General features: G+C 47.1%; 1 protein-coding gene across 2 annotated transcripts; it reads left to right on the top strand.

Moving 5' to 3' along the window:
• The first annotated feature begins 11,076 nt into the window (after positions 1–11,076).
• Positions 11,077–20,131, top strand: LOC119947352 (myelin-oligodendrocyte glycoprotein-like). Of its 2 annotated transcripts, none has more exons than XM_038769001.1 (6): positions 11,077–11,190; positions 15,853–15,945; positions 16,193–16,537; positions 17,895–18,011; positions 19,584–19,604; positions 19,704–20,131. In XM_038769001.1, exons 1-6 carry the CDS (start codon positions 11,106–11,108, stop codon positions 19,742–19,744), a joined length of 702 nt encoding a protein of 233 aa, XP_038624929.1. In that variant the 5' UTR covers positions 11,077–11,105; the 3' UTR covers positions 19,745–20,131. The 2 variants fall into 2 exon arrangements, with proteins under 2 accessions (XP_038624929.1, XP_038624931.1); XM_038769003.1 differs by having other exon boundaries at positions 15,836–15,945.
• Positions 20,132–25,339: the final 5,208 nt, after the last annotated feature.

Below are 25,339 nucleotides of genomic sequence, written 5' to 3'. Positions count from 1 at the left end.
CCCCGGTCAGACCCAGCCAAGGAGGCGTCTCTGCTGCTGCTGCTGCTGGTGATGTGTCCCTGCTGAGGTCGGGGCTGGAGGCAGTAAAGCAGCTGCTGCGGCTCTGGTCCAGCAGTGGGGTATCACTAGTGCCACTGACCCTCCTGCTGTTGACTCCTCCATTGGACCCTGAAGTTGGAGGGCAGCGTGGCTCAGTGGAGAGAGCACGGGTTTGGGAATCAGAGGTCGTGGGTTCTAATCCCTGCTCTGTAACGTCAGCTGGGTGACTTTGGGCAAGTCATTTAACTAACCTGTGCCTCAGTTACCTCGGGATTAAGACGTTGAGCCCCCCGTGGGACAACCTGATCACCTTATATCACCCCCAGCACTTAGAACAGTGCTTGGCACATAGTAAGCACTTAACAAGTACCATCATCATCATTATTATTATTATTACTATTAGGGGCAGCTCACCTCCACTCTCCTGTTGTCAAGATTCTCCTGGTTTATGGCAACTCCTTTTGAACATTCATGTAGGACTGGGTTCTATTCCTGGCTCAGTGCAGAGCTGACTAATGTGGGTTACAGGCCTCACCTTCGATTCACCAGAATAGTAATGATTATGGTATTTGTTAAGATCTTTCTATGTGCCAGGCACTGTACTAAGTGGTGTCATGGATACAAGCAGACTGGGTTGGACACAGTTCCTGTCCCAAATGGGACTCACACTCTTGAGAAGCAGCATGGTGTAACAGCTAGAGCATGGGCCTGAGAGTCAGGAGGTCAAGGGTTCTAATCCCGGCTCGGCCACTTGTCTGCTGTGTGACCTTAGGCAAGTTACTTCTTGTGTCTCAGTTACCTCATCTGTAAAATGATGATTAAGACTGTGAGCACCATGTGGGATGGGGACTGAACCTGATTACCTTGTATCTATCCCAGTGTGAGCCTTTTTTTGGGTAGGGACCATCTCTATATGTTGCCAACTTGTACTTCCCAAGCGTTTAGTACAGTGCTTTGCACATAGTAAGCGCTTAACGAATGCCATAATTAATTAATTAATTAGAACCCAGGGCCTTCTGTTGCCCAGGCTTATGCTCTATCCATTAGGAGACACTGCTTTTCAATGTGATGCTCCATACCCGCTGACTCTCTCGCTGCTCTCCGTGCCCCAGTGGGAACACGATAGGCAGGACGAGAGAGTGTGAATGGTGCCACATAGACCACCAGAACTCCAACCAACTCCTCTGTGCACATTCTCACCCCAAGTTCTCAGAACCGAGGCTCATCTGTTATTTCTAATGGGAGATTCCTTCACCTGTCTACATGTTTTGTTGTCTGTCTCCCCCTTCTAGACTGTGAGCCCGTTGTTGGGTAGGGACCATCTCTATGTGTTGCCGACTTGTACTTCCCAAGTGCTTAATACAGTGCTCTGCACACAGTAAGTGCTCAATAAATACGATTGAATGAATGAATGAATGAATCCCTGAACACCTACTGCGTTCAGCTCACGCGACTGAAATGGATTGTGCACAGAGCACTGGAGCATACAGTCATGTTTGGAAGCATACAATGAAAGTTACAGTCATAGCCACAGTCACAGTCCCTGCCCTCAAGAATTTTCACGGGGGAAAACGGTAAGCACAGATTGTAGTAACAGGATTAGTAGATGAAATAGGCTACACACATTTGCTAATTGTGCTAATCTGTTGGGGTGACATGTTAGGGCAGGTAGGGATTGGTCACGAATTGGATTCTGTAGGAGAGGGATTTTCATGGGGAACTGTGAAGGGAGTTGGGGAAGACAGGCTCGATGTTTTGGATGTTTCAGAGGTGAGAAGAAGGAGTGGTAACAGGGTTGGCTTGTGAGGAGTGAATAATAATGATGCTATTTGTTAAGTGCTCACTGTGTGCCAAGAACTGTTTTAAGTGCTGGGGAAGATACAAGGTAATCAGGTTGTCTCACAAGGGGCGCACAGCCTTTATCCCCATTTTATTTGTGAATATTTATTCTATTTATTTTATTTTGTTAATATGTTTTGTTTCGTTCTCTGTCTCCCCCTTTTAGACTGTGAGCCCACTGTTGGGTAGGGACTGTCTCTATATGTTGCCATCTTGTACTTCCCAAGCGCTTAGTACAGTGCTCTGCACACAGTAAGCGCTCAATAAATACGATTGATTGATTGATTGATTGGGGCAAATCCAGGCGAATGAGGTTTCATTCATTCAGTCGTATTTATTGAGCGCTTACTGTGTGCAGAGCACTATACTAACCGCTTGGCAAGTACAAGTCAGCAACATATAGAGATGGTCCCTACCCAGCAACGGGCTCACAGTCTAGAAGGGGGAGACAGACAACAAAGCAAAACATGTAGACAGGTGTCAAAACCATTAGAATAAATTGAATTATAGCTATTTGCATATCATTAACAAAATAAATAGAGTAGTAAATATATACAAGTAAACTAGAGTAATAAATCTGTACAAACATATACAAGTGCTGTGGGGAGGGGAAGGAAGTAGGGTGGGGGGGCATGGGGAGATGGAGAGGAAAAAGGGGGCTCAGTCTGGGAAGGCATCCTGGAGGAGGTGAGCTCTCAGCAGGGCTTTGAAGGGAGGAAGAGAGCTAGCTTGGTGGATGTTTGGAGGGAGGGCATTCCAGGCCAGGGGGATGACGTGGGCCGGGGGTCGATGGTGGGACAGGCGAAAACGAGGCACAGTGAGGAGGTTAGCGGCAGAGGAGTGGAGGGTACAGGCTGGGCTGTAGAAGGAGAGAAGGGAGGTGAGGTAGGACCTCTCCTCGAAGCTCAATTCTCCCTCCTCTGTATCTCTCCTTCAATCGCACGTTGTCTGTCTCCAGCCCGGGATCACCTTCACAGTTCACTTCCTATACCCTGAGGAGCCCCATTGGAGAAATCCAGGCTTATTTCGGCCACTCTGATTTCATTCTTACCTGCTATGATTCTGCCCTATTTCTGCTTATTTATTTTACTTGTACATATCTATTCTATTTATTTTGTTAATATGTTTTGTTGTCTGTCTCCCCCTTCTAGACTGTGAGCCCGCTGTTGGGTAGTGACCGTCTCTATATGTTGCCAACTTGGACTTCCCAAGCGCTTAGTACAGTGCTCTGCACACAGTAAGCGCTCAATAAATACGATTGATTGATTGATTGATGCCCAGAGTGTTTCTGAACAAAGATAATCCAGGCAGCAGAGTGAAGTATATACTGTAGCAGGGAGAGACAGAAGGATGGGAGATCAGAGAAGAGGCTGATGCAGTAATCCAGTCAGGATAGGATGACATAGTCCTTTACCCACATGGGGCTCACAACCATCTCTCTCCACCCGAGGTGGTCGGTTGATGTTCTTATCCACCAGTTCTTAGTGAAGAATGAGACTATCAGGTTGTGGTTCCCTTTCACTTTTCTCTTTGCCTACCTCTGTGTCTTTCCCCCATGTTCTCCTATCCCTGCTTACCTCTTGTCTCTGATCAGCGCTGTCCTGTTCCTCCAAACCTAAATGTGCTTCCCATTTCCCTTCTCCCTCAACTGTGCCTGAAAGCGGCTCTGCGTCCTTGCACTTTTATTGAGCTCATCATTGTCCTCGTCTACTCTTTGGTTCTGTATTGACCCTTTCCTCATATGCCTGTCACTGTTACTGTCCCTTTCCTGTTGTTTCTTGGAGGACAATGATTCCCGCAGGGGCCACACACAGATCTCAGTTCACACAGGGTCTGTCTTTACAGAATAAAGCAGCCACATCACTCTGTCCACTGGTGGGGGTGCTCACACAAACCGTGGGCAATAAGGTTGGGGATCCAGAAGCGAGCTGGCTGCAGATAGATTCAGAATGGTAATAAACTCTTCATTCAAACCCAGGCTCCTTCTTGCTGTCAGATAACTGGAAGAGAGTCCTTGGGGGATGTGAGGTAATTAGATTTTCTGTCTGCAGGATCAGAACCCTGGCCCTACCTGCTGCCATGGAACAGGAGAGAGTGGGCTGCTGCATTTCTTGGTTACACATGCTAAACCTGTTTGGGGTCTGCTGGGGAAAGAGAGGAAGAAGAGGGTTGTTACTCAGCTCTGCATCCCACTGAGACCCCTGCCCCAGCTCCTCTCTGATCGTTTCCCTTTGTTGTAGTTCAGGTTGCTGTGAATGGACCAGTAGAGTCCATCCTGGCCCAGTCTAGGATAATGCTCAGTTACTCTGTCACCTGAACTCCAACATAAGTGCTGAGCACATAGAAAAGCAGGATGGCATAGTGGATAGAGCGTGGGCCTTGGAGACAAATGAGCATGGATTCTAATACCAGCTTTACTGTTTGTCTGCTGTGTGACTTTGGGGAAGTCATTTTACTTCTCTAGGCCTCAGTTACCTTATCTGTAAAATGGGATTGAGACTGTGAGCCCCACAAGGGGCAGGGACTGTGTCCAACCCAATTTGCTTGTATTCAAGCCAGTGCTTAGTACAGTGCCTTGCATCTAGCAAGCACTTAAAAATACCACAATCATTATTATTATTATTATTATTATTATTATTATTATTATTATTATAGAGGTGAGGTGGTTCTGATCCCATTTCTCCCTGGCTGTGCACTTTTACTGGGATGGGCAGAACTTGGGTATACTGCCATTGTAGAAATATCGAGGGAAAAAGGTGCTTGTGAGAGCTGCCACTGTGGACAGGAATGTGATTATATGTTGAAGTCTCTGATGACGGATGCCACCAGTGCTTCTTCCAAGGTGGCATCTGTCATGGCCAAACGACTCTGGAGCTTGGGGTGAAAGTTGAGTTCTGACTCTGCCAATTGGGGATGTTTCTCTCCCAGTCTCAAACCCCACTGCACCTGCAATCCCTTTCAGCTCCAGGACACTCCAGACTGTCCCCTCCACCTCCCATTCTGTTTCCTGACACCCTGATGGCCACAAGCAGCAGTGCTTAACCCTACCCAGGATCCTTTAGAGTTGCAGTGTTGACTTCATCCATGAAAACATTCCTCGGTGGCAGCACTGTCTACAAGGTGCCAGCGATATTTAGGTGGTGGAAGGATGCAGATTCAGTCTCAGACATCCCTTGGTCCACCCCAGAATCCCTGGTGGGGGAGAAACCTTAGATATTTGGGGGTGGATTTGAGGAGGCACTAGGGAAAAAATTTGGGGCAATAGGTAAAAATATTGGACAATCTTCTAGACTGTAAGCTCTTTATGGGAAGGGAACGTGTCTGTCAATTTCATTGTACTATATTTTCCCAAGTGCTTAGTATGGGATCTGTGCATGGCAAGCACTCAGTAAATACCATTGATTGGCAGACTCTGTGGGGTGAGAGAGAACTTTAAAGAGAGATTGGGAGAGGGGCAGAAGAGGGCCTGGAGTCCATGGGGAAGTGTGGAGTGAGTTTGTGGTTTACCCCTCAGTCTATTTGGCATGAAACAATAACTTGGTTTCATGGACAAATTAAATTCAGACATACCTAATCCTTTAGAAATGATTTGGCTCTCTAAATATAAGTTATTGACCCTTAGAGGAAAAAAAATCTTCCTTTTATGCATCCTGCAATCTAGACTTAATATTTCTTTATGGTAAAGATAGCTTCTGTTTCAGGCAAATCTCTCCCTCCCCAGCTGTAGACTCCTGTGGATCCCACCTCCACGACCCCCTGGAGGGGCATGAGGATGGGGAGATCTGGCTGGGTTGCAAGGGGGTTGGTTTCTATGTGGAGTCTCACATGTTGAGGAGAGATCCCAGGGGAGAGACTGTCCCATCTCTGTCCAAGTCCCAACCCTGAGCTAGAGAATACCTGTTTGGTGAGGCAGGGTCCCTAATTGTCTGAGATGGCTCTAGTGGATGAAGTCCTGCTCTTCCCAGAACCTCCACTTGGGCCAGAAGAAGTGGTCAGAGATTTCATTCGAAGATCAGCATCACTCCTAGAAATGGAGATTTCCTTGGGGAAAGTCCGGGCCAGTGTAATCCAGGCCCAGGAATGGTGGAGGAGAAGCAGACTTTTCTTGAATCCATGTGTCTTGGTTAGGAACGGACAAAGCACAGCAGGGGTGGAATTTGGGAGAGGAAGCTGGAAATTCAAACCAAGAATAAGGCCCTTTGCCTCTCCTCCAGTCCATGGTTGAAGATGGGGAAAGAGCAGCTGGGGACCATGGCTCAGAGTGACTTAATAGAGAGACCATTTTGTCTCCTTCTCCCTGTAGTGGGAAAATAGTGGAGGCTTCTGGGGACACACAGAATAGGTGGGAACAGAGACACAGAATGGATCTAAAATCCCTTCTCAGAAGCCTCCCATCTCCTCTCCCTCCACCTCACCTTCGAGAGGGTGTAGTCTCTTCCACCTCCTTGGGATCATACTCTAGAATGTGGCTCTCGTGGATTCCTTTTCAGGTCTCTTCTACCCAAGAACCCATCTCTGGATGACTACAGTTGTGATTATCTCAATTCTGAGACATTAATTTGTTGCTCCATTATTGCCTGCTGGGTTAACCAAGGGACGATATGGGAAACCAATCAATCATATTTATTGAGTGCATATGGTATGCAGAGCACTGTACTAAATGCTTGAGGGAGTGCATTATAACAATATAACAGACACATTCCCTATCCACAAAGAGCTTACAGTCTAGAGGGGGAGACAGGCATTAATATATCAATAAATGAATTATAGATATGTACATAAGTGCTGTGGGGCTGGGATGGGGTATGAATAAAGGGAGTAAGACAGGTGACACAGAAAGGAGTGGAAAAAAAGGAAAGGAGGGCTTAGGGAAGGCCTCTTGGAGGAGATGTGGCTTCAGTAAGACTTTGAAGATGGGGAGAGTATGTTGCCAACTTGTACTTCCCAAGCGCTTAATACAGTGCTCTGCACACAGTAAGCACTCAATAAATATGATTGATTGAATGAATGAGAGTAATTGTCTGTTTGATATGAAGAGGGAGGGCCTCCCAGGCTAGAGGCAGGATGTGGGCGAGAAGTTGGCAGCGAGATAGATGAGATCGAGGTACAGATTGCTGGCATTAGAGGAGCAAAGTGTGCTAGCTGGGTTGTAGTAGGACAGAAGCAAGGTGAGATGGGAGGGGACAAGGTGATTGAGTGTTTTAAAGGTGGATGGGCAACCACTGGATATTCTTAAGAAGTGGGGAAACATGGACAATGTTTTTGTAGAAAAATGATCCGGTAGCAGTGTGAAGTATGCAATGGAGTGGGGAGAGACAGAAATCAGAGAGGTCAGCAAGGAGGATGATATAGTAATCAAGAAGGGATAGGATAAGTGGTTGGATTAACATGGTAGCAGTTTGGATGGAGAGGAAAGATTGGATTTTAGCTATGTTCTGCCTCGGGATTGGGAGGTAGAGGAGGAGCCTGCAAAACTGACCGAGAATGAGTGGCCAGAGAAATAGGAGGAGAACCAGGAGAGGATAGTGTCAGTGAAGCCGAGATTGGACAACGTTGTCACACAGCAGGTAAGTGGAGGTGCTGGGATTAAAACTGAGGACCCAGGCCTGGGCTTTTTCAATTAGGCAACACTGCTTCCACATCTGTAAAATGGATATGAAATCCCTGTTTTCCCTCACCACTACACTGTGAATCCCAAGTGGCACGGGGACTGTGACCAGCCTGATTTTCTTGTATTGACTCCAGGGCTTAGTACAATGCTTGACACATAGTAAGAACCAAGTGTAAATACGTACATTTATGTACATACCTGTAATTTGTTTATATTAACGTTTGTCTCCCCCTCTAAACTGTAAGCTCACTGTGGGCAGGGATTGTGTCTGTTGTATTGTTATATTGTATTCTCCCAAGCACTTAGTAAGTGCTCTGCACATAGTAAGCACTCAATAAATACGGTTGATTGATTGACATTTATTCATCCACATTTCCATAGCAAGTACATATCCATAGAGAAGCAGCATGGCTCAGTGGAAAGAGCACAGGCTTTGGAATCAGAGGTCATGGGTTCAAATCCCAGCTCCGACAATTGCCAGCTGTGTGACTTTGGGCAAGTCACTTAACTTCTCTGTGCCTCAGTTACCTCAACTGTAAAATGATGATAAAGACTGTGAGCCCCCCGTGGGACAACCTGATCACCTTGTAACCTCCCCAGTGCTTAGAACAGTGCTTTGCACATAGTAAGCACTTAATAAATGCCATTGTTATTATTATTAATTGATTTATTTATATTAATGTCTGCCTCACTCTCTAGAACATAAGCTTATGGTGGGCAGGGAATGTATTTTTATATTGTTGTGTTGTACTCTACCAAGTTCTCTGCACACCGTAAGCACTCAGTAAATACAATTGACTGATTGGCACTTCGAGGCAAAATAAATAATTGTTTTATGCATCTTCATCATCATCATCAATCGTATTTATTGAGCACTTACTATGTGCAGAGCACTGTACTAAGCACTTGGGAAGTACAAACTGGCAACATATAGAGACAGTCCCTACCCAACAGTGCGCTCACAGTCTAAAAGGGGGAGACAGAGAACAAAACCAAACGTACTAACAAAATAAAATAAATAGAATAGATATGTACAAGTAAAATAAATAAATAAATAAATAGAGTAATAAATATGTACAAACATATATACATATATACAGGTGCTGTGGGGAAGGGAAGGAGGTAAGATGGGGGGATGGAGAGGGGGACGAGGGGGAGAGGAAGGAAGGGGCTCAGTCTGGGAAGGCCTCCTGGAGGAGGTGAGCTCTCAGCAGGGCCTTGAAGGGAGGAAGAGAGCTAGCTTGGTGGATGGGCAGAGGAAGGGCATTCCAGGCCCGGGGGATGACGTGGGCCGGGGGTCGATGGCAGGACAGGCGAGAACGAGGTACGGTGAGGAGATTAGCGGCGGAGGAGCGGAGGGTGCAGGCTGGGCTGTAGAAGGAGAGAAGGGAGGTGAGGTAGGAGGGGGCGAGGTGATGGAGAGCCTTGAAGCCCAGGGTGAGGAGTTTCTGCCTGATGCGCAGATTGATTGGTAGCCACTGGAGATTTTTGAGGTGGGGAGTAATATGCCCAGAGCGTTTCTGGACAAAGATAATCCAGGCAGCAGCATGAAGTAAGGATTGAAGTGTAGAGAGACACGAGGATGGGAGATCAGAGAGAAGGCTGATTCAGTAGTCCAGACGGGATAGAATGAGAAGACGGGATAGGATCTTGTAATCTAAACTTTATATCTGTACAAGGTAGAGATAACTTCTGATTCAGGCATATCTCTCCCTCCCAAGCCATGGGCTCTGACCCCCACATCTTCCCCGAGGGGCATAAGGAGAGAAGGATCCAGCTGGGGTGCACATCGGCCGTATGGTACCCAGAGCCCTAAGTACGGTAGACAGAGGTCAGGGGAGATATGGTCCCATCTGTGTCTGAGTCTTGTCCCTGAGTAAGAGATGGCTTGTTTGTTGTGGTGGCATCTGTGATCATTAGAGATGATTCTGTGGGAACCATGACCTGTTCTATCCAGAACCCCTTCCTTGGCCAGGAGAAGTGGATTTTCATAGCAGGTCAGTGTCATTTTCAGAAATGGGGATTTCCTTGGTTAAAGTCCTGGCCAGTGTAGCCCCAGACCAGTGATGGTGGAGGGGAAGGAGGCTTGCCTTGAATCCATGTGGAGGATGACCAAGGGCAGCAGGTATGAAATTAGAGAGAGAAGCCGGCAAATCAAGCCAAGATCAAAACCTGTCCCTTCTCCCCCAATCTGTGGATGGAGGAAGAGAAAGGGCTGTTAGGGTCCACGGACGCAGGAGGCAGAGAGACTGGAGAGTTGCAGTAATGCAACCTGGACTTTACAAGAATTGGTTCAACCTGATGGTTGAATGGGTGGGGCGGAAGGGGTGAATTTGGAAAATACTGTGGATGAAAAAACAGCAGGATTTAATGGCAGACCCGAGTAGGGAAGAAAAAGTCTGAGAGCAGACAAAGATGACACTAAGGTCATGGGCTTCTGGAAACTGGTAATCAGAGGACTGCAGTTGCTCTGCATCTTGGTATCATCATCATCATCATTAATTATTATTATTATTATTATATTATAATGAATAATTTCCCCTCTAGACTGTAAGCTCCACTTCTAGACGGTAACTTTGTTGTGGCCAGGGAACCTGTCTACCAACTTTGTTATATTGTACTTTCCCAGTGCTTAGCATAGTTGTCTGCATGCAGTAAATGCTCAATAAATATGATTAATTGATTGATAATATCATTGTAAAGTGCTTACTAGGGGTCTAAGGCTAGGGCAAATGCAATGCAATAGTGTTTGACAATAACTCCTGTCCCACATGGGGTTCACAACCATCTCCAACCCAGACAATCAGTGCAAGAAGATATTTAGGAAAATGTCTTCAGCTCCAAGTTCACCCATTGGTTCCCAGCCCCATCCACTGCCACAGTGGACAGCATCCTGAGTGTTCCCCAGACCATCTTCTGCAGCTGATGGTCTCATCCATGTCTTCACAGAGATGATCAAGACTCTTGAGGGAGAGATCCCCCTACTCCCCTTCCCTCTCCCTGCTCCTTTCCCCACTGTTCTCCTGTCCTCTCTTTCCTCGGGTCTCCGGTCAGTGCTGCCCTGTTCCTCCAGCACTGAACATACTGTGTGTTCCCCTTCTCCAATTCTGCCCCCAAACAACTCTGTTTTCCAAGCCCTCTAGTGTCCAATCAATCAATCCATCGTATTTATTGAGTGCTTACTGTGTGCAGAGCACTGTACTAAGCGCTTGGAAGTACAGTGATAGATCCAGGACCACAGCTGCCCCAGGTACACTCTCCGGGCTGACCATCCACTGCGAAAATGAACCATCCCTTTGTGTGTCCAGTCTGCCCCTGTCACACCTCAGTATATGCTTCATCATCCTGCTGTTGTCCATATTTGACGGACAACAGTTGTGTGCTTGCCTGCCACCACCTCCCCTGTGCTGGAGGCTTTTTTGAGTCCTAAGGGCTTCCTGCCACCAAGTTTCATTTTCATTCTTGCAATCTGTCCTGGAGAGTTCTGCCCAGTGACTGATGAGATGAGCCGACTCGGTCCTCCCATTGGATGGTGAGGCCCCACTGGACCAATCGCAGAGTCGGATCTTGCAGGGAGAATGCCAGACACCAGGCCGTGCAGAAGGGAGCTGAGCTGATGCCCTGGGCCGAAACTGTGTCTGATTACTACTCCCTACTGCTGGGGATTGCTGGCTGGGACCAAAGAGGGACAGATCGAGGGGGTGAGTCTGGGAGATCCCTTGCTCTCTGAGGCTGGAGTTGAATTATGGGGGATGTTCTGTTTTACAGAGGTCGGGGGGAGATGCCATCACTCAAGGGAAATGGTGGGGGAAGGGGTGCAAACTTAGTTCCTTATGGAGCTGAACAAGTCCTTGTTGACCACCATTCCCCCGGACTTTGTTCTGACATCCTGAACACTTCTTCCCAGAGGTCAGGGGGGTGACGACTCAGTCATGTCACAGTCACAGCAGTTCTGGGTAGTGGGAGAGCCCCAGGAAGCCTGTTCCCAGGCTTGATCTTGATTTTCAGTACGAATACAGACCATGAAAGCGGGGTCTCACGATCCTTCTGACCTTTGGGGTTTTAAGCAGGAGGTGTCAGAAAAGTTACCACAGGGATAACTGGCTTGTGGCAGCCAAGCGTTCATAGTGACGTTGCTTTTTGATCCTTCGATGTCGGCTCTTCCTATCATTGTGAAGCAGAATTCACCAAGCGTTGGACTGTTCACCCACTAATGGACTGAGACCCCTCCTTCCTCTCCCCCTCGCCCCCATACCCCCGTCTTACCTCCTTCCCTTCCCCTCAGCACCTGAATACGTGTATATATGTTTGTACATATTTATTACTTTATTTGTTTATTTTACTTGTACATATCTATTCTATTTATTTTATTTTGTTAATATGTTTGGTTTTGTTCTCTGTCTCCCCCTTCTAGACTGTGAGCCCACTGTTGGGTAGGGACTGTCTCTATATGTTGCCAACTTGTACTTCCCAAGCGCTTAGCACAGTGCTCTGCACACAGTAAGCACTCAATAAATACAATTGATTGATTGATTGATTGACAAAGGGTCAAGGGGTAGTGAGTGTCAGGACCCTGGACCCAGAGCCCCTACCAAGGGTTAACCACAGCACCTGCCATTGGCAAACAGTCTTTGTTAGGGAAAATATAAATTTATAAGAAAATAGAGATTAAATGCAGTACACCCAGCCATTAATAATGGCCAAGACCAACAGGAAAGAAATGATGTCAGCAGCGAATGAGTAAGAAGTCCAAGGAGGCAATGAACAGGAAATGAGGGGTAGGCAGAGTATTTGCTGAGTACATCTGCATGCAGAGAGAGCACTTGAGAGAGTTCGGTAAACTAGAGTAAATAGACACACTCCCTGCACACAAGGAGTTTACTTAACAGACTGGAGGGGAACAGATATTAAAATGAAGTACCGATACATATTTACAAAAGTGGCATTGGGCTGGGAATAGGGTAAATATCAAAGTGCTTAATGGGTACAGACGAGTGCATGGATGATGAAGGGAGAATACAGAAAGTGAGGTCCTAGTCAAGGAAGGCCTGTTAGAGAAGATCTGAATGAAGTAGGACTCCTGATGGGGCAACTGGTGATCTGCCCAATATGAACAGGTAGGGAATTTGAGGCCAGAAGGAGGACAAGGGCCACAGGTCGAGTGTCACCGTTCTACATGTTTTGTTTTGTTGTCTGTCTCCCCATTCTAGACTGTGAGCCCGTTGTTGGGTAGGGACCGTCTTTATATGTTGCCGACTTGTATTTCCCAAGTGCTTAGTACAGTGCTCTGCAGACAGTAAGTGCTCAATAAATACGATTGAATGAATGAATGAATGAGTGCAGGAAACACAAGATCTTGGTACAGTGAGTAGGTTGCCATTAGAGGAGAGGAGTGTGCGGGCTGAGCTGTAGGTCGAATTGGGCAAGGTAAGTTCATTCAATCATATTTATTGAGCACTTACTGTATGCAGAGCACTGTACTAAGCACTTGCACAGTACTAAGGTAGGAGTCAGTCAGTCAATTGTACTTACTGAGCACTTACTGTGTGCAGAACACTGTACTAAGTGCTTGGGAGAATATGATACAACATTATAACAGACATTCCCTGCCTACAACTAGCTAATAGTCTAGAGGACAGACAGGGCTTTAAAGCCAATGGTAAGAAAATTCTGTCTGATGTGTAGATGGATGGGCGTTACTGGAGGATTTTTTTTGTGTGTGGTATTTGGTAAGTGCTTACTATGTTCCAGGAGCTGTACTAAACACTGGAATAGATACAAGCTAATCAGGTTGGACCCAATCCATGTCCCACATGAGGCTCCCAGCTTTAACCTCCAATTTACAGGTGAGGTAACTGAGGCATAAAGAAGTTAAGTGTCTAAGTGTCTGAGATCATAGCAGACAAGTGGTGGAGCTGGGAATAGAATTCAGGTCCTTCTTACGCCAAGACCAGGTAACTATTCACTAGGTCCTGCTTCTCAATGGATTGCACATTTTGTAAGAAAAATGGTTTGGGAGCAGGATGAAGTATGGACTGGAGAGGCAAGAGTCAGGAGGCAGGGAGGCCAGTGAGAAGGCTTATGCAGTAGTCAAAGCAGGATAGGACAAGTTCTTGGATCAGTGTGGCTGGATAAGGTAGGGCAGTTTCTAGAAATTATGTGAAGGTAGGATGGGGTGACAGGCTGAATATGCAGGTTGAGTGAGAGAGATGTGTGGAGGATAATGCTAAGTTAATTGGCTTTTAAAGCAAAGAGGATAATGATATCAATAGTGTTGGGAAATTCAGGAGAAGGAAAAGGTTTGGGTGGGATGATGAGTTCTATTTTGGGCATATTAAGTTTGAGGTGTCAACGGGATATCTACGTAGAGACGTCCTGAAGGGAGAAGGATATGTGAGAATGCAGAGAAGGAGAGAGGTCAGGACTAAATTTGGGAATAATCCACATACCGATTGTAGTTGCCATATGAGTGAATGAGTTCTCTGATGGAGAATAGAAGGTTGTATATGGAGTATAGAAGGAGATCCAGAACTGAGCTTTGAGGGACTCCCCAAGTTAAAGGGGAGGAAGAGGTGCAGCCAGAGAACTAGGAAGAAAATCAGGAGAGGACAGTGTCAGTGATGCCAAAGGGAGGTAATGGAAAAGAAATACTTTGGGTGACTCTAACATTTTGGTTTCAATTTTGTGGAATGCCAGCTCTCTTCCTCCCTTCAAAGCCCTACTGAGAGCTCACCTCCTCCAGGAGGCCTTCCCAGACTGAGCCCCCTCCTTCCTTTCCCCCCTCATCCCCCTCCCTACTCCTTCCTCTCCCCACAGCACCTGTATATATGTTTGTACAGATTTTTTACTCTATTTATTTTACTTGTACATATTGACTATTCTATTTTATTTTGTTAATGATGTGCATCTAGCTTTACTTCTATTTATTCTGATGACTTGACACCTGTCCACATGTTTTGTTTTGTTGTCTGTCTCCCCCTTCTAGACTGTGAGCCCGTTGTTGGGTAAGGACCGTCTCTATATGTTGCCAACTTGTACTTCCCAAGTGCTTAGTACAGTGCTCTGCACACAGTAAGTGCTCAATAAATAGGATTGAATGAATGAATGACGTATTTGGCGAGAGTAGCAGGGGCAAGAAAGTGGGAAATAGGAGAATGGGGGTTACTTTATGGGGGAGCTAAATGTCTGAAATAGTGGGGGCAATGGGCATGGGCAGGTATCCTGGGCAAACATGGAGTGGGCATAGAGACTCTCCCCAGGAAACAAGACACAGTCAGCCAGTGGAGTCTCTGTAGACATGGTGGGCTCCAGCTCCTTCGCCTGCTCCCTGTCCCCCTACCCGTGATCAGTCATGGCTGCTGAGGGGTCTTGCAGGGTCACAGAATTGAGCACAAGGGGAACAGCCTCCCCCCAGAGTTTTATCAGGGGTTCCAGACTGGGTATTGCCCTCACACAGTCGTTTTTATCTCTCACCATAAGAGGGTGTGGTGGGGAATCCAGTACAGAGTCCGGTCCCCACCCTGTTCTACTTTCACTTCTAGAGTGGCATGTGGGGCAGGGTAAGGTCATAGCATTTTATTAAGAACCAGCTCCCTGGTGGGCCGCTTTGGGTCCTGGGCCCCCCTGCAGATCCTGGTCCAAAGCTCGGCTCTGCACGGTTCCCTCACTCCTGACTGGGTTCTGAATATCTCAGGGAGAGGCATCGTAACTGTCCGAGGGCTCCTGCTGACCTTTGGCTTCTGATCTCAAACCACCAACTCTCAGGTCAGTGTCCTGCAGCTGTGAATGTCCAGGAGATCCTGGTCGAGGGGCCTGAGTTCTGATACCACTGCCCATGTCCGAGCAAAGAGCAGATCCAGGTTGTCTCCCTAACTCAACCTGAGAGACAAAGATGGGAGTGGACTGGGGGAGACCAGTGGTGGTGGGGATTGGTAATTGGGCACCTGGAGATTTGGTTTGGGAAAATTGGTGACATGTATGATGGGAAGCTGACCTGTACTGAGGTCTAGTCCAGGAGTCTTCTACTCCTGTGTGCCCCATATCCTAGCCACTGCCTGTCTCTCTGATGGTGATTGATGGGGAAGCAGCATAGCATAATAGTGGATACAGCACAGGCCAGGGAGTCATAAGGTCATGGGTTCTAATCCTGTTTCTGCCACTTGTCTCCTGTGTGACCTTGGACAAGTCGCTTCACTTCTCCGTGCCTCAGTTACCTCATCTGTGAAATGGGGATTGAGACTGTGAACACCATGTGGGATAGGGATTGTGTCCAATCTAACTTGCTTGTATCCACCCAGCGCTTAGTACAGTGTCTGACCCATAGTAAGTGCTTAACAAATACCACAGTCTCTCTATGTCCCCAGCAAAGAAGAAGATGGTGGATTTCCCAGGATCCTTCACAGCCAGATACTTCATCATTCTCCTCCTCTTTCTTCAGCTGCCCACTCTATGCTCAGGTAGGAATTCCTTTTCCATTTCATTGCCCCAAAGGGACATCTCATCAGAAGAACAAAATCCCCTCTGTGTCCCCATTCTAAATATTTCTCTCCAGAGATCAGAATCAAGAGAGCTTGTCATCAGGATACCCCTAGGGCCTACGGATGGTGGATGGGGGCAGATCTGTCCTTTGCCCAGTGATAGGGGTCTCATGCTCCCACTGAGGCCCCAGTGCCAGCACCCTTCTAATCATTGCCCTTCTTACAGCTAAGTTTTCTGTGATTGGACCTTCTGGACCTGTCCTGGCCCGTTTGGGGGGAGTCGCTGTGTTACCCTGTCACCTGGACTCCAAAGAAAGTGCTGAGGAAATGGAGGTGCGATGGTTCCGAACCCAACCCTCCAACATCGTGCACCAGTTCAAGAAGGGGGACGTGTTTGGAGAGCAGATGAAGGAGTATCAAGGGAGGACGGAGATGGTGAAACATGCTATCGACAAAGGGAGCGTGGCTCTGAGAATACGCAACATCAGCCTCTCTGATGAGGGAAAGTATCACTGCTCTTTCAAAGATGACGCCATGCAGGCTGAGACCACTATGGATCTCCAGCTGGTGGGTGAGTGGCTGTTTTTGCCTGGTGACTCTTCCTGGCTGTGATCAATGGCAGATATTCCTCTCCCAGACTTGGGTAGCAGCACATACAGTCTCATTCCTACCAAGAATACTTTTCGGCTGAATGACACTCAGTGTCCACTCTTGCTCAGGGTTCTATCCTGCTACCCCCAAACTCCCGCTGGTTCACAGGCACCACTGCTCAATGTAGCATTCCATGGAAACCTTTCAAGGGGTCAGTCTCTTCCTGAATCTGTTCCAGTCGGATGCCTTGTAACTTGGGGCTAAGATAGGATTCAAAACAGGACACCCTCAACTCACCTACTGGACTGGCTTTTCCCCAGGGGACATTCATGTTTTTTAATGTCAGGGTCTTTCCTGACCCGGGGGTTGTGCTGGACCATGGAAAGACTTTGTTCCTGTGGATCCAACCAGATCTGGTCTGAATAGGGTAAGGCCGGTCTGGGTCTGTTTAAGTTCCATCAATGTGGAGACCCACAAGGGACTACATGAGGTCAGAGAGGGCTAGATGGAGAGGGGGTGAGGTCAGGGCTGGGTTGGGGCAGGGTGTGGGGAGGCATAAGAGCCAACACAGCGTTGTGAGCACCATACCCTCTGTTATATGCTCACACACATATTCAAACTTAAGTTGCTAAGGAAACACTGGTCTGGAAGGGGGCACTCATTTGGGAAGCCGACAATTGAGATGTGGAGTGAGGTTGGGAAAGAATTTTGGGATCCAGGCAAAGATAGGTACAGAGCCCAGGACCCTCCTCCCCTTCCCACCCTTCTTTCCTGGGTGAGAACCCCTGGGTGCTGTACTGCTGCCCCTCTCCCCAATCCTTCCCAAGGGGAAACACTGGCAGGGTGGACACAGGGAGCAGAAGTCCAAAAGGAAGCAGCATTTTCCTGGTTTCATGGGGATCCTGTGCTGGAGGAAACAGTCGAAGCCCAAGAATTGGGAGAAGGGGAGCCAGACCTTCTCACCAAGGACACAACCCTCTCTCTGGGGAATCACTAGAGGTCCCTTTTCCTCCATCTCCCCCTGTCCCCTCACCCCAGCCCAGCCTGGCCAGTGTAATACTCACCCTTGGTCCTTCCCCCCAGTGACCCTGGGTGTTCTGTGCTCCCCAAACCACTGGGCTCTCGGCCCTGGTCCCTCATGGAGAGAAGAAGAAAGTTCAGGATTCACTGCCCCTGCTCAAGGATCTTAGCTTGGCTTGGAGGAGACACACAGCTATAACTTGGTGCCTCAGGTCATGCCCTCTCTCGTAAGGCTTCAGCCCTCCCAGAACCCAGGTATAGGCTGAAATTACATCATGTTCTCCCTGATGAAGGGATTTTGGGGAATTCTGTTTCAGGTCCCTTAATCCCGAGGGCCTACCCATTGATGGTGGCTCTAGCCATTCTGGTGCCTATTCTCGGACTGATCATTGCTGGGGGCCTTTATGTCATCTGGAAACAGCACAAGGAAAAACGTAAGTGATTGAGGATATTTTTTTTTTTGACATCCACATTGCTGCAGGTAAAAGCAGGAGACCAGAACTGGGGTGGGGAGGTAGACAGACAAGTCAGAGGTCAGAGCCTCTAGTGGCCTGGGGAATACACCAGCCCACAGTCTCAACCTTCTATAAACGACTCAGGACCTGACATTTCTATAGTAGAAGGGAGGGAGGAGAGGGTAGGGAGATGAGAGGTTGATTAAGAAAGTCTTCCTGGAGGAGATACGATTGGAGTAGGTCTTGAGGACGGAAGAGTGGTGGTCTGTGGATATGGAGGGGGAAGGATTTCCAGGCAGGTGGGAAGCATGAGGAAGAGGTCACCGGTAAGAGAGACAACAGCGAGGCCGAGTAGTGGAGTAAAGTTTGTGACTGGGTTGTAGGGGGAGATGAGCGAGAAGATGTAGGAGGGAGCGAGCCGATTGAGTGCCTTAAAGCTGTTGGTAAGGAGTTTCTGTATGTTAGCAGAATAGGAAAACACTGGAGATTTTAGGGGAAACATTCAATTGTATTTATTGAGCGCTTACTGTGTGCAGAGTACTGTACTAAGTGCTTGGGAAGTACAAGTTGGCAACATATAGAGATGGTCCCTACCCAACAGTGGGCTCACAGTCTAGAAACATGCATAGAATGATTGTTTTAAAAGCGATAGTGGCAGCAGAATGAAGTGTGGACTGGGGAGGGGAAAGGTTGGAGACAGGGAGGACAGTGAGGAGGTTTATACAGTAGTCAAGACCATTTGGACAAGCACGAGAGCAGTTTGGATAGCAAGGCGGGGCAGATTCTACAGATATTGTGAAGATAGAATTGACAAGATTTTGTGATTGGCTGAAAATGCTTATTGAATGAGGAGGATGAGTTGAGGATCATGCCAAGTTTACACGCTTGCGAGACAGGAAAAGGGACTTACAATGTTTGCCTCATGTGGAACATGGACTAGGTCCAACCTGATTATCATGTATCTACCCCAGCACTTAGTACAATGCTTGGCACAAAGTGCTTAATAACTACCATAATAATCATTATTATTTGGGAGGATGGTAGTGTTGTCAACAATGATGGGAAAGTCTTGGGGGGCAAATAGGGTTTTGTGTGGGGAGGTGAAGTGTTTTGTTTTGGACAAGTTAAGTTTGAAGTATCAGCGGGACATTCAAGTAGGTATTTCTTGAATGCAGAAGGGAATTCAAGATGACAGAGGTGAGATGTTGGGCCTGGAGAGATAGATTTGGGAATCATCAGCATAGAGATGGTAGTTGAAGTCATGAGAGTGAATGAATCCTCTCAAGAGAGTGGGTGCTGATGGAGCATTGGAAGGAGATCCAGAACTGAGCTTTGAAGAGTGTGGGAATCAGAAGAGGAGCTGGTGAAAGAGACTTGGAGGGATCAGCCAGAGGGATAGGAGGAGAATCAGGAGAGGACAGTGTCAGTAAAACCAGTTGGCAGTGGGAATTTTTTCCAAGGGTGTAGTCCACAGCTGTAAATCCCAGATGCAGGCTCTCACCCCAGTTCTCCCTGCTTGGAGGGTACCTGACATTTCTTTTTTCTTTTCAGAGAAACTCAGGGACGAGCTCAGTAAGTTCTGTGTTTCCTTCATTTCCTTCTGTAGCTTGTGTCAGTCTTTGTGTCCCATTCACGGACTGATGGACATCTCCTATCTCTGTTATCTTGCAGAGTCAAACCGGGCAAAGTTAGAAGAACGTAAAAAAATCTAAAGTTCTCTGAGGGTCTCAACTCCCTCCTGCCTGGGAGTCCAGGCTCTTCCTGGTAAGTCCCAGGAAGCCAGATCCAGGACCATTCCCACAACCCTCTGCAGCCTCCTCCTCTTCCTTCTCCCTGCTGCTGTTAGGGCCCCAGCAGCCTTCTGGAATGCCTGGACCAAAGTGTGTGTGGGGGGGGAGGTTAAAAGGGGGCTGAAAATCCAAGAAGGAATTGGGTATCCCTAGCAAGACTGGCGTGGACCATTGGTTCTGATCCCTGGGGGAAGACAGCTCCCCCGAGGAAGGAGGAAGTGGGAGAGAGTGTCTACTCTGGGCATCTCCAAGCTGGATCTGTGTTTTTATCTCTGTTTTGGGGGAAATAAAGGATTTTTCTGAAGAGAATACTGATTTCAGAATTTTTGTCAATAATCCAAAGTGCCGTTCCCATGAGCGATTTGACATAATCATGCAACTCTGGATTCATGGTGGAGTGTAATGATGTCACATGCTGTGTTTTGTGGAATGGGGCTTGTCTCCATCACCAGATGGATCCTGTGTGAGTACGGCAATGCCTGGGTGGTGCCGTGGGGTGGGTGCCACAACTCTAGAGTGGACTCTCCGGAGCCATCCGGACGAGCTGATGGGATCCAGGCACCCCCCGAGGGCTTCCTCTTACCCCTCCTCCCCACCCCCCAGGCAGTCGCTAATGATAATGGCATTTATTAAGCGCTTACCATGTGCATAGCACTGTTCTAAGTCGCTACTGTTCTCCACTGCAGGGACACTCCCAGATTCCATCTTGCCTCTCTGGGGTCTCGGGGTCTTAGCCCCAAGCCTCCAACACTGGAGCTGACATTACCGTGGATCTGGACATGGCTTAACCCCTTCTCATCCTGTCTGAAGATCATGTGATATGAGGAGACACATGGCAGAACCTGCCCAACAACCCTGAGAGATTTAATACTTGTTACTGTATGCTGGGCAAGGAAGGCTTCACCTTAGGGAGACCTTGCTGGAAGATGGATGTAGGAGATTAGTCTGACTCAGATCTGGGTGTTTGTAGGGTAAATGTATGGAGAAAAGTGAGAATCTCATGGCCCCCTGTGGATGGATTCTAGACAATGGGGTAATTTGGAAATAACTAGCAAGTCCTCACTTATCCAAGGCCCCATCTCCCATTGACCTCACGCCCCCACTGGGTGGGAGTTTATCTGGACTATGAGGATTTAGATTTCTTGTTCTAGTGTGGGACTGATGGATCCCACATATACACTTTCCCCCATATAGCTTTCTTGGGAACCCTCTGGCCTTTTTTGACTGAAGATCAAATACATCTGACCATCTGCCCTGTGCCTGGTGGTGCTGAGGGAGAACTGAAGCAGCATGGCTTAGTGGAAAGAGCATGGGCTTGGGAGTCAGAGATCGTGGGTTTTAATCCCAACTCTGCCACTTGTCTGCTGTGTGACTTTGGGCAAGTCACCTAACTTCTCTGTGCCTCAGTTACCTCATCTGTAAAATGAGGATTAAGACTGTGAGCCCCATGTGGGACAACCTGATTACCTTGTATCTACCTCAGGGCTTAGAACAGTGCTTGGCAATAGTAAGCACTTAACAAATACCATTATTATTATTAATTCATTCAATTGTACTTATTGAGCACTTACTAAGTGCAGAGCATTGTACTAAGCGCTTGGAAAGTAATTCACCAACAGAGACAATCTCTGCCCATAATGGGCTTACAGTCTAGAAGTGGGGGAGACAGACATTAAAACAAGTAGACAGGCATCAATAGCATCAATATAAACAAATATATATATATATATATACATCATTAATAAAATAAACAGAATTATAAATATGTACCTATATATACACAAGTGCTATGGGATGGGGAGGAGGGCAGAGCAGAGGGAGCGAGTGGGGGTGATGGGGAGGGGAGGGGGTGCAGAGGAAAAGAAGGGCTTAGTCCGGGAAGACCTCCTGTAGGAGGGAGCTTTCAGTAGGGCTTTGAAGGGGGAAAGTGTGCTAGCTTGGTAGATTTGAGGAGGGAGGGCATTCCAGGCCAGAGGTAGGATGTGGGCCAGAGGTCATCGGTGGGACAGGCAAGAACCAGGCACAGTGAGAATGTTATCTCAACATCCACTAGTTACCTCACTAGGAGCAGGGACCAGCCTCATCCTGGACTCCTATCCCAGCCCTCCTCCCTGTTTCTGGGTTATTTCACCAAGATAGTGGCCTGATATGGATTTGGCTGGGTGTTGCTGCTCCACCCTCTGGCCGGTCATACCTCCAGGTCCTGGAACCCCTCCTCTCTCATCTCTTATCCAACGTCTCTCGTCTCTTATCCAGTCCCAGGCTTTGGCGGGTTCCTCTACAACATGATTTGGTCTGCCTTCTGGTAGAAACATTCTGCTTCGCTCCCAATAATTACCATTACTACTTGTCTGTATCCACCCCCAGCACTTAGTACAGTGCCTGGACCATAGTTAGTACTTACCAAATACCACAATTATTATTATTATTTTAATTATTAGTATTACTTTGTGCCATGAACCTCGTCAAGAACCTCCAGTGGTTGCCATCCATCTCCTCATCAAATAGAAACTTCTTGCCATCATATTTAAAGCACTCAATCACCTCGTTTCTCCCAAACTTACTTTTTTTAAAATGGCATTTGTTAAGCGCTTACTATGTGCAGAGCACTGTTCTAAGCGCTGGAGAGGATACAAGGTGATCAGGTTGTCCCACATGGGGCTCACACTCTTCATCCCCATTTCACAGATGAGGGAACTGAGGCACAGAGAAGTGAAGTGACTTGCCCAAAGTCACACAACTGACAATTGTTGGAGCCGGGATTTGAACCCACGACCTCTGATTCCCAAGCCCGGGCTCTTTACATTGAGCCATGCTGCTTCTCAATTTACCTCTGTAATTTCCAACTATAGCCCAGTCCACACACTTTGCTCCTTAATGCCAACCTACTCACTCTACTTTAGTCTTGCCTATCTCATCTCTGACCTCTCACTCATTCATTCAATCATATTTGTTGAGCACTTACTGTGTGCAGAACACTACCTGAAGAGCTGGGGAAAGTACACTACAACAATAAACAGTGACATTCCCTACCCACAATGAGCTTACATTCTTGGGGGGCAGTGGGTGGGCTGTGAAGGCCTGAAAGCGTCTCTATATGTTGCCAACTTCTACTTCCCAAGTGCTTAGTACAGTGCTCTGCACACAGTAAGCGCTCAATAAATACGATTGAATGAATGAATGAATGTGACACTTCCCTCGAGGTCACGGGGCACCAGGGCAGCCTAAGTAGCGCTTAGAACAGTGCTTTGCACATAGTAAGCACTTAACAAATGCCATCATTATTATTATAATAATTATGTCCATATCTGTAATTTACTTATTTATATTAGTGTCTATCTCCCCTTCTAGACTGCGAACTCCTCACTGGCAGGGAACATTTATTACTCTATTTATTTTACTTGTACATATTTACTATTCTATTTATTTTGTTAATGATAATAATAATAACGATGGCATTTATTAGGTGCTTACTATGTGCAAAGCACTGTACTAAGCGCTGGGGAGGTTACATTGTGATCAGGTTGTCCCATGGTGGGGGGGCTCACAGTGATGTGCATCTAGCTTTATTTCTATTTATTCTGATGACTTGACACCTGTGCACACCATCATCATCAATCGTATTTATTGAGCGCTTACTATGTGCAGAGCACTGTACTAAGCACTTGGGAAGTACAAATTGGCAACATATAGAGACAGTCCCTACCCAACAGTGGGCTCACAGTCTTGCACATGTTTTGTTTTGTTGTCTGTCTCCCCCTTCTAGACTGTGAGCCCATTGTTGGGTAGAGACCGTCTCTATATCAATCAATCAATCAATCAATCGTATTTATTGAGCGCTTACTATGTGCAGAGCACTGTACTAAGCGCTTGGGAAGTACAAATTGGCAACACATAGAGGCAGTCCCTACCCAACAGTGGGCTCACAGTCTAAAAGGGGGAGACAGAGAACAGAACCAAACATACCAACAAAATAAAATAAATAGGATAGAAATGTACAAGTAAAATAAATAAATAAATAAATAAATAGAGTAACAAATATGTTGCCAACTTGTACTTCCCAAGCGCTTAGTAAAGTGCTCTGCACACAGTAAGCACTCAATAAATACGATTGAATGAACGAATGAATGAATGTCTGCCAACTCTGTTATACAGTGTTCTGCACACAATAAATGCTCAATAAATACAATTCATTGATGGATTAATTAATTGAACCAGATCCAGGAATAACTATTGAGCCCCCTCAGTGGTACCTGTTCTTTGCAATCCCAGGGATCTCTACTCCTATGAAACAAAGCTCTATATTCTGTAGCAGCTCGCCAGCAGTGAGAGAGGGGATTTTCCTTCGTTTCATGTTTCCCTATCATTTTTTAATGATACTTATTAAGCACTTACTATGTGCCAGGCACTGTACTAAGCACAGGGGTAGATAATAATAATAATAACAATGGCATTTGTTAAGTGCTTACTATGTGCAAAGCACTGTTCTAAGCGCTGGGGAGGATACAAGGTGATCAGGATGTCCCACTTGGGGCTCACAGTCTTCATCCCCATTTTACAGATGAGAGAACTGAGGCCAAGAGAAGTGAAGTGACTTGCCCAAAGTCACACAGCTGTGAAGTGGCGGAGCCGGGATTTGAACCCGTGGCCTCTGACTCCAAAGCCCGGGCTCTTTCCACTGAGCCACGCTGCTTCTCTGAGCCACACTGCTTCTCTAGATACAAGGTTAGACTCACTCCTTGTCCCACATGGGGCTCACAGTCATAATTCCCATTTTACAGATGAAACAACTGAGGCACAGAGAAATTTAAGTGACCTGCCCAGGGCCGCACAGCAGACAAGTGGAGGAGCTGGGATCACAACTCAGGTCCTTCTGATTCCCAGTACCATGCTCTACCCACTGGACAACACTGCTTCTCTTCAATCCATATGAATGAACTGTCCCATGGAATTGGGCTGACTGCCCTAGTGCTCCTGGTAGGCAGGAAAGATGAATCCAAGAATCTTGCCTGTCCAGCCGTCGACCCCCGGCCCACATCCTCCCCCTGGCCTGGAATGCCCTCCCTCCACACATCTGCTAAGCTAGCTCTCTTCCTCCCTTCGAAGACCTACTGAGAGCTCACCTCCACCAAGAAGCCTTCCCAGACTGAGCCCCCTTTTTTGTCTCCTCCTCCCCATCCTCCCCACCCTACTTCCTTCCCCTCCCCACCCCACCTGTATATGTCTGTACAGATTTATCACTCTATTTTACTTGTATATATTTACTATTCTATTTATTTTGTTAATGATGTGCATATAGCTTTATTTCTGTTTGTTCTGACGACTTGACACCTGTCCACATGTTTTGTTTTGTTGTCTGTCTCCCCCTTCTAGACTGTGAGTGCGTTGTTGGGTAGGGACTGTCTCTATGTATTGCCAACTTGTACTTCCCAAGCGCTTACTGCAGTGCTCTGCACACAGTAAGCGCTCAATAAATGCAATTGAATGAATGAAGAAGCCACACAGAGACTTCCTCCT

Source organism: Tachyglossus aculeatus, chromosome Y4 (assembly GCF_015852505.1).
Source record: "Tachyglossus aculeatus isolate mTacAcu1 chromosome Y4, mTacAcu1.pri, whole genome shotgun sequence".
Lineage (NCBI taxonomy): Eukaryota > Metazoa > Chordata > Mammalia > Monotremata > Tachyglossidae > Tachyglossus > Tachyglossus aculeatus.
Note: the sequence above shows the minus strand (reverse complement) of the source record. Positions and strands in the feature narration are given on the sequence as shown.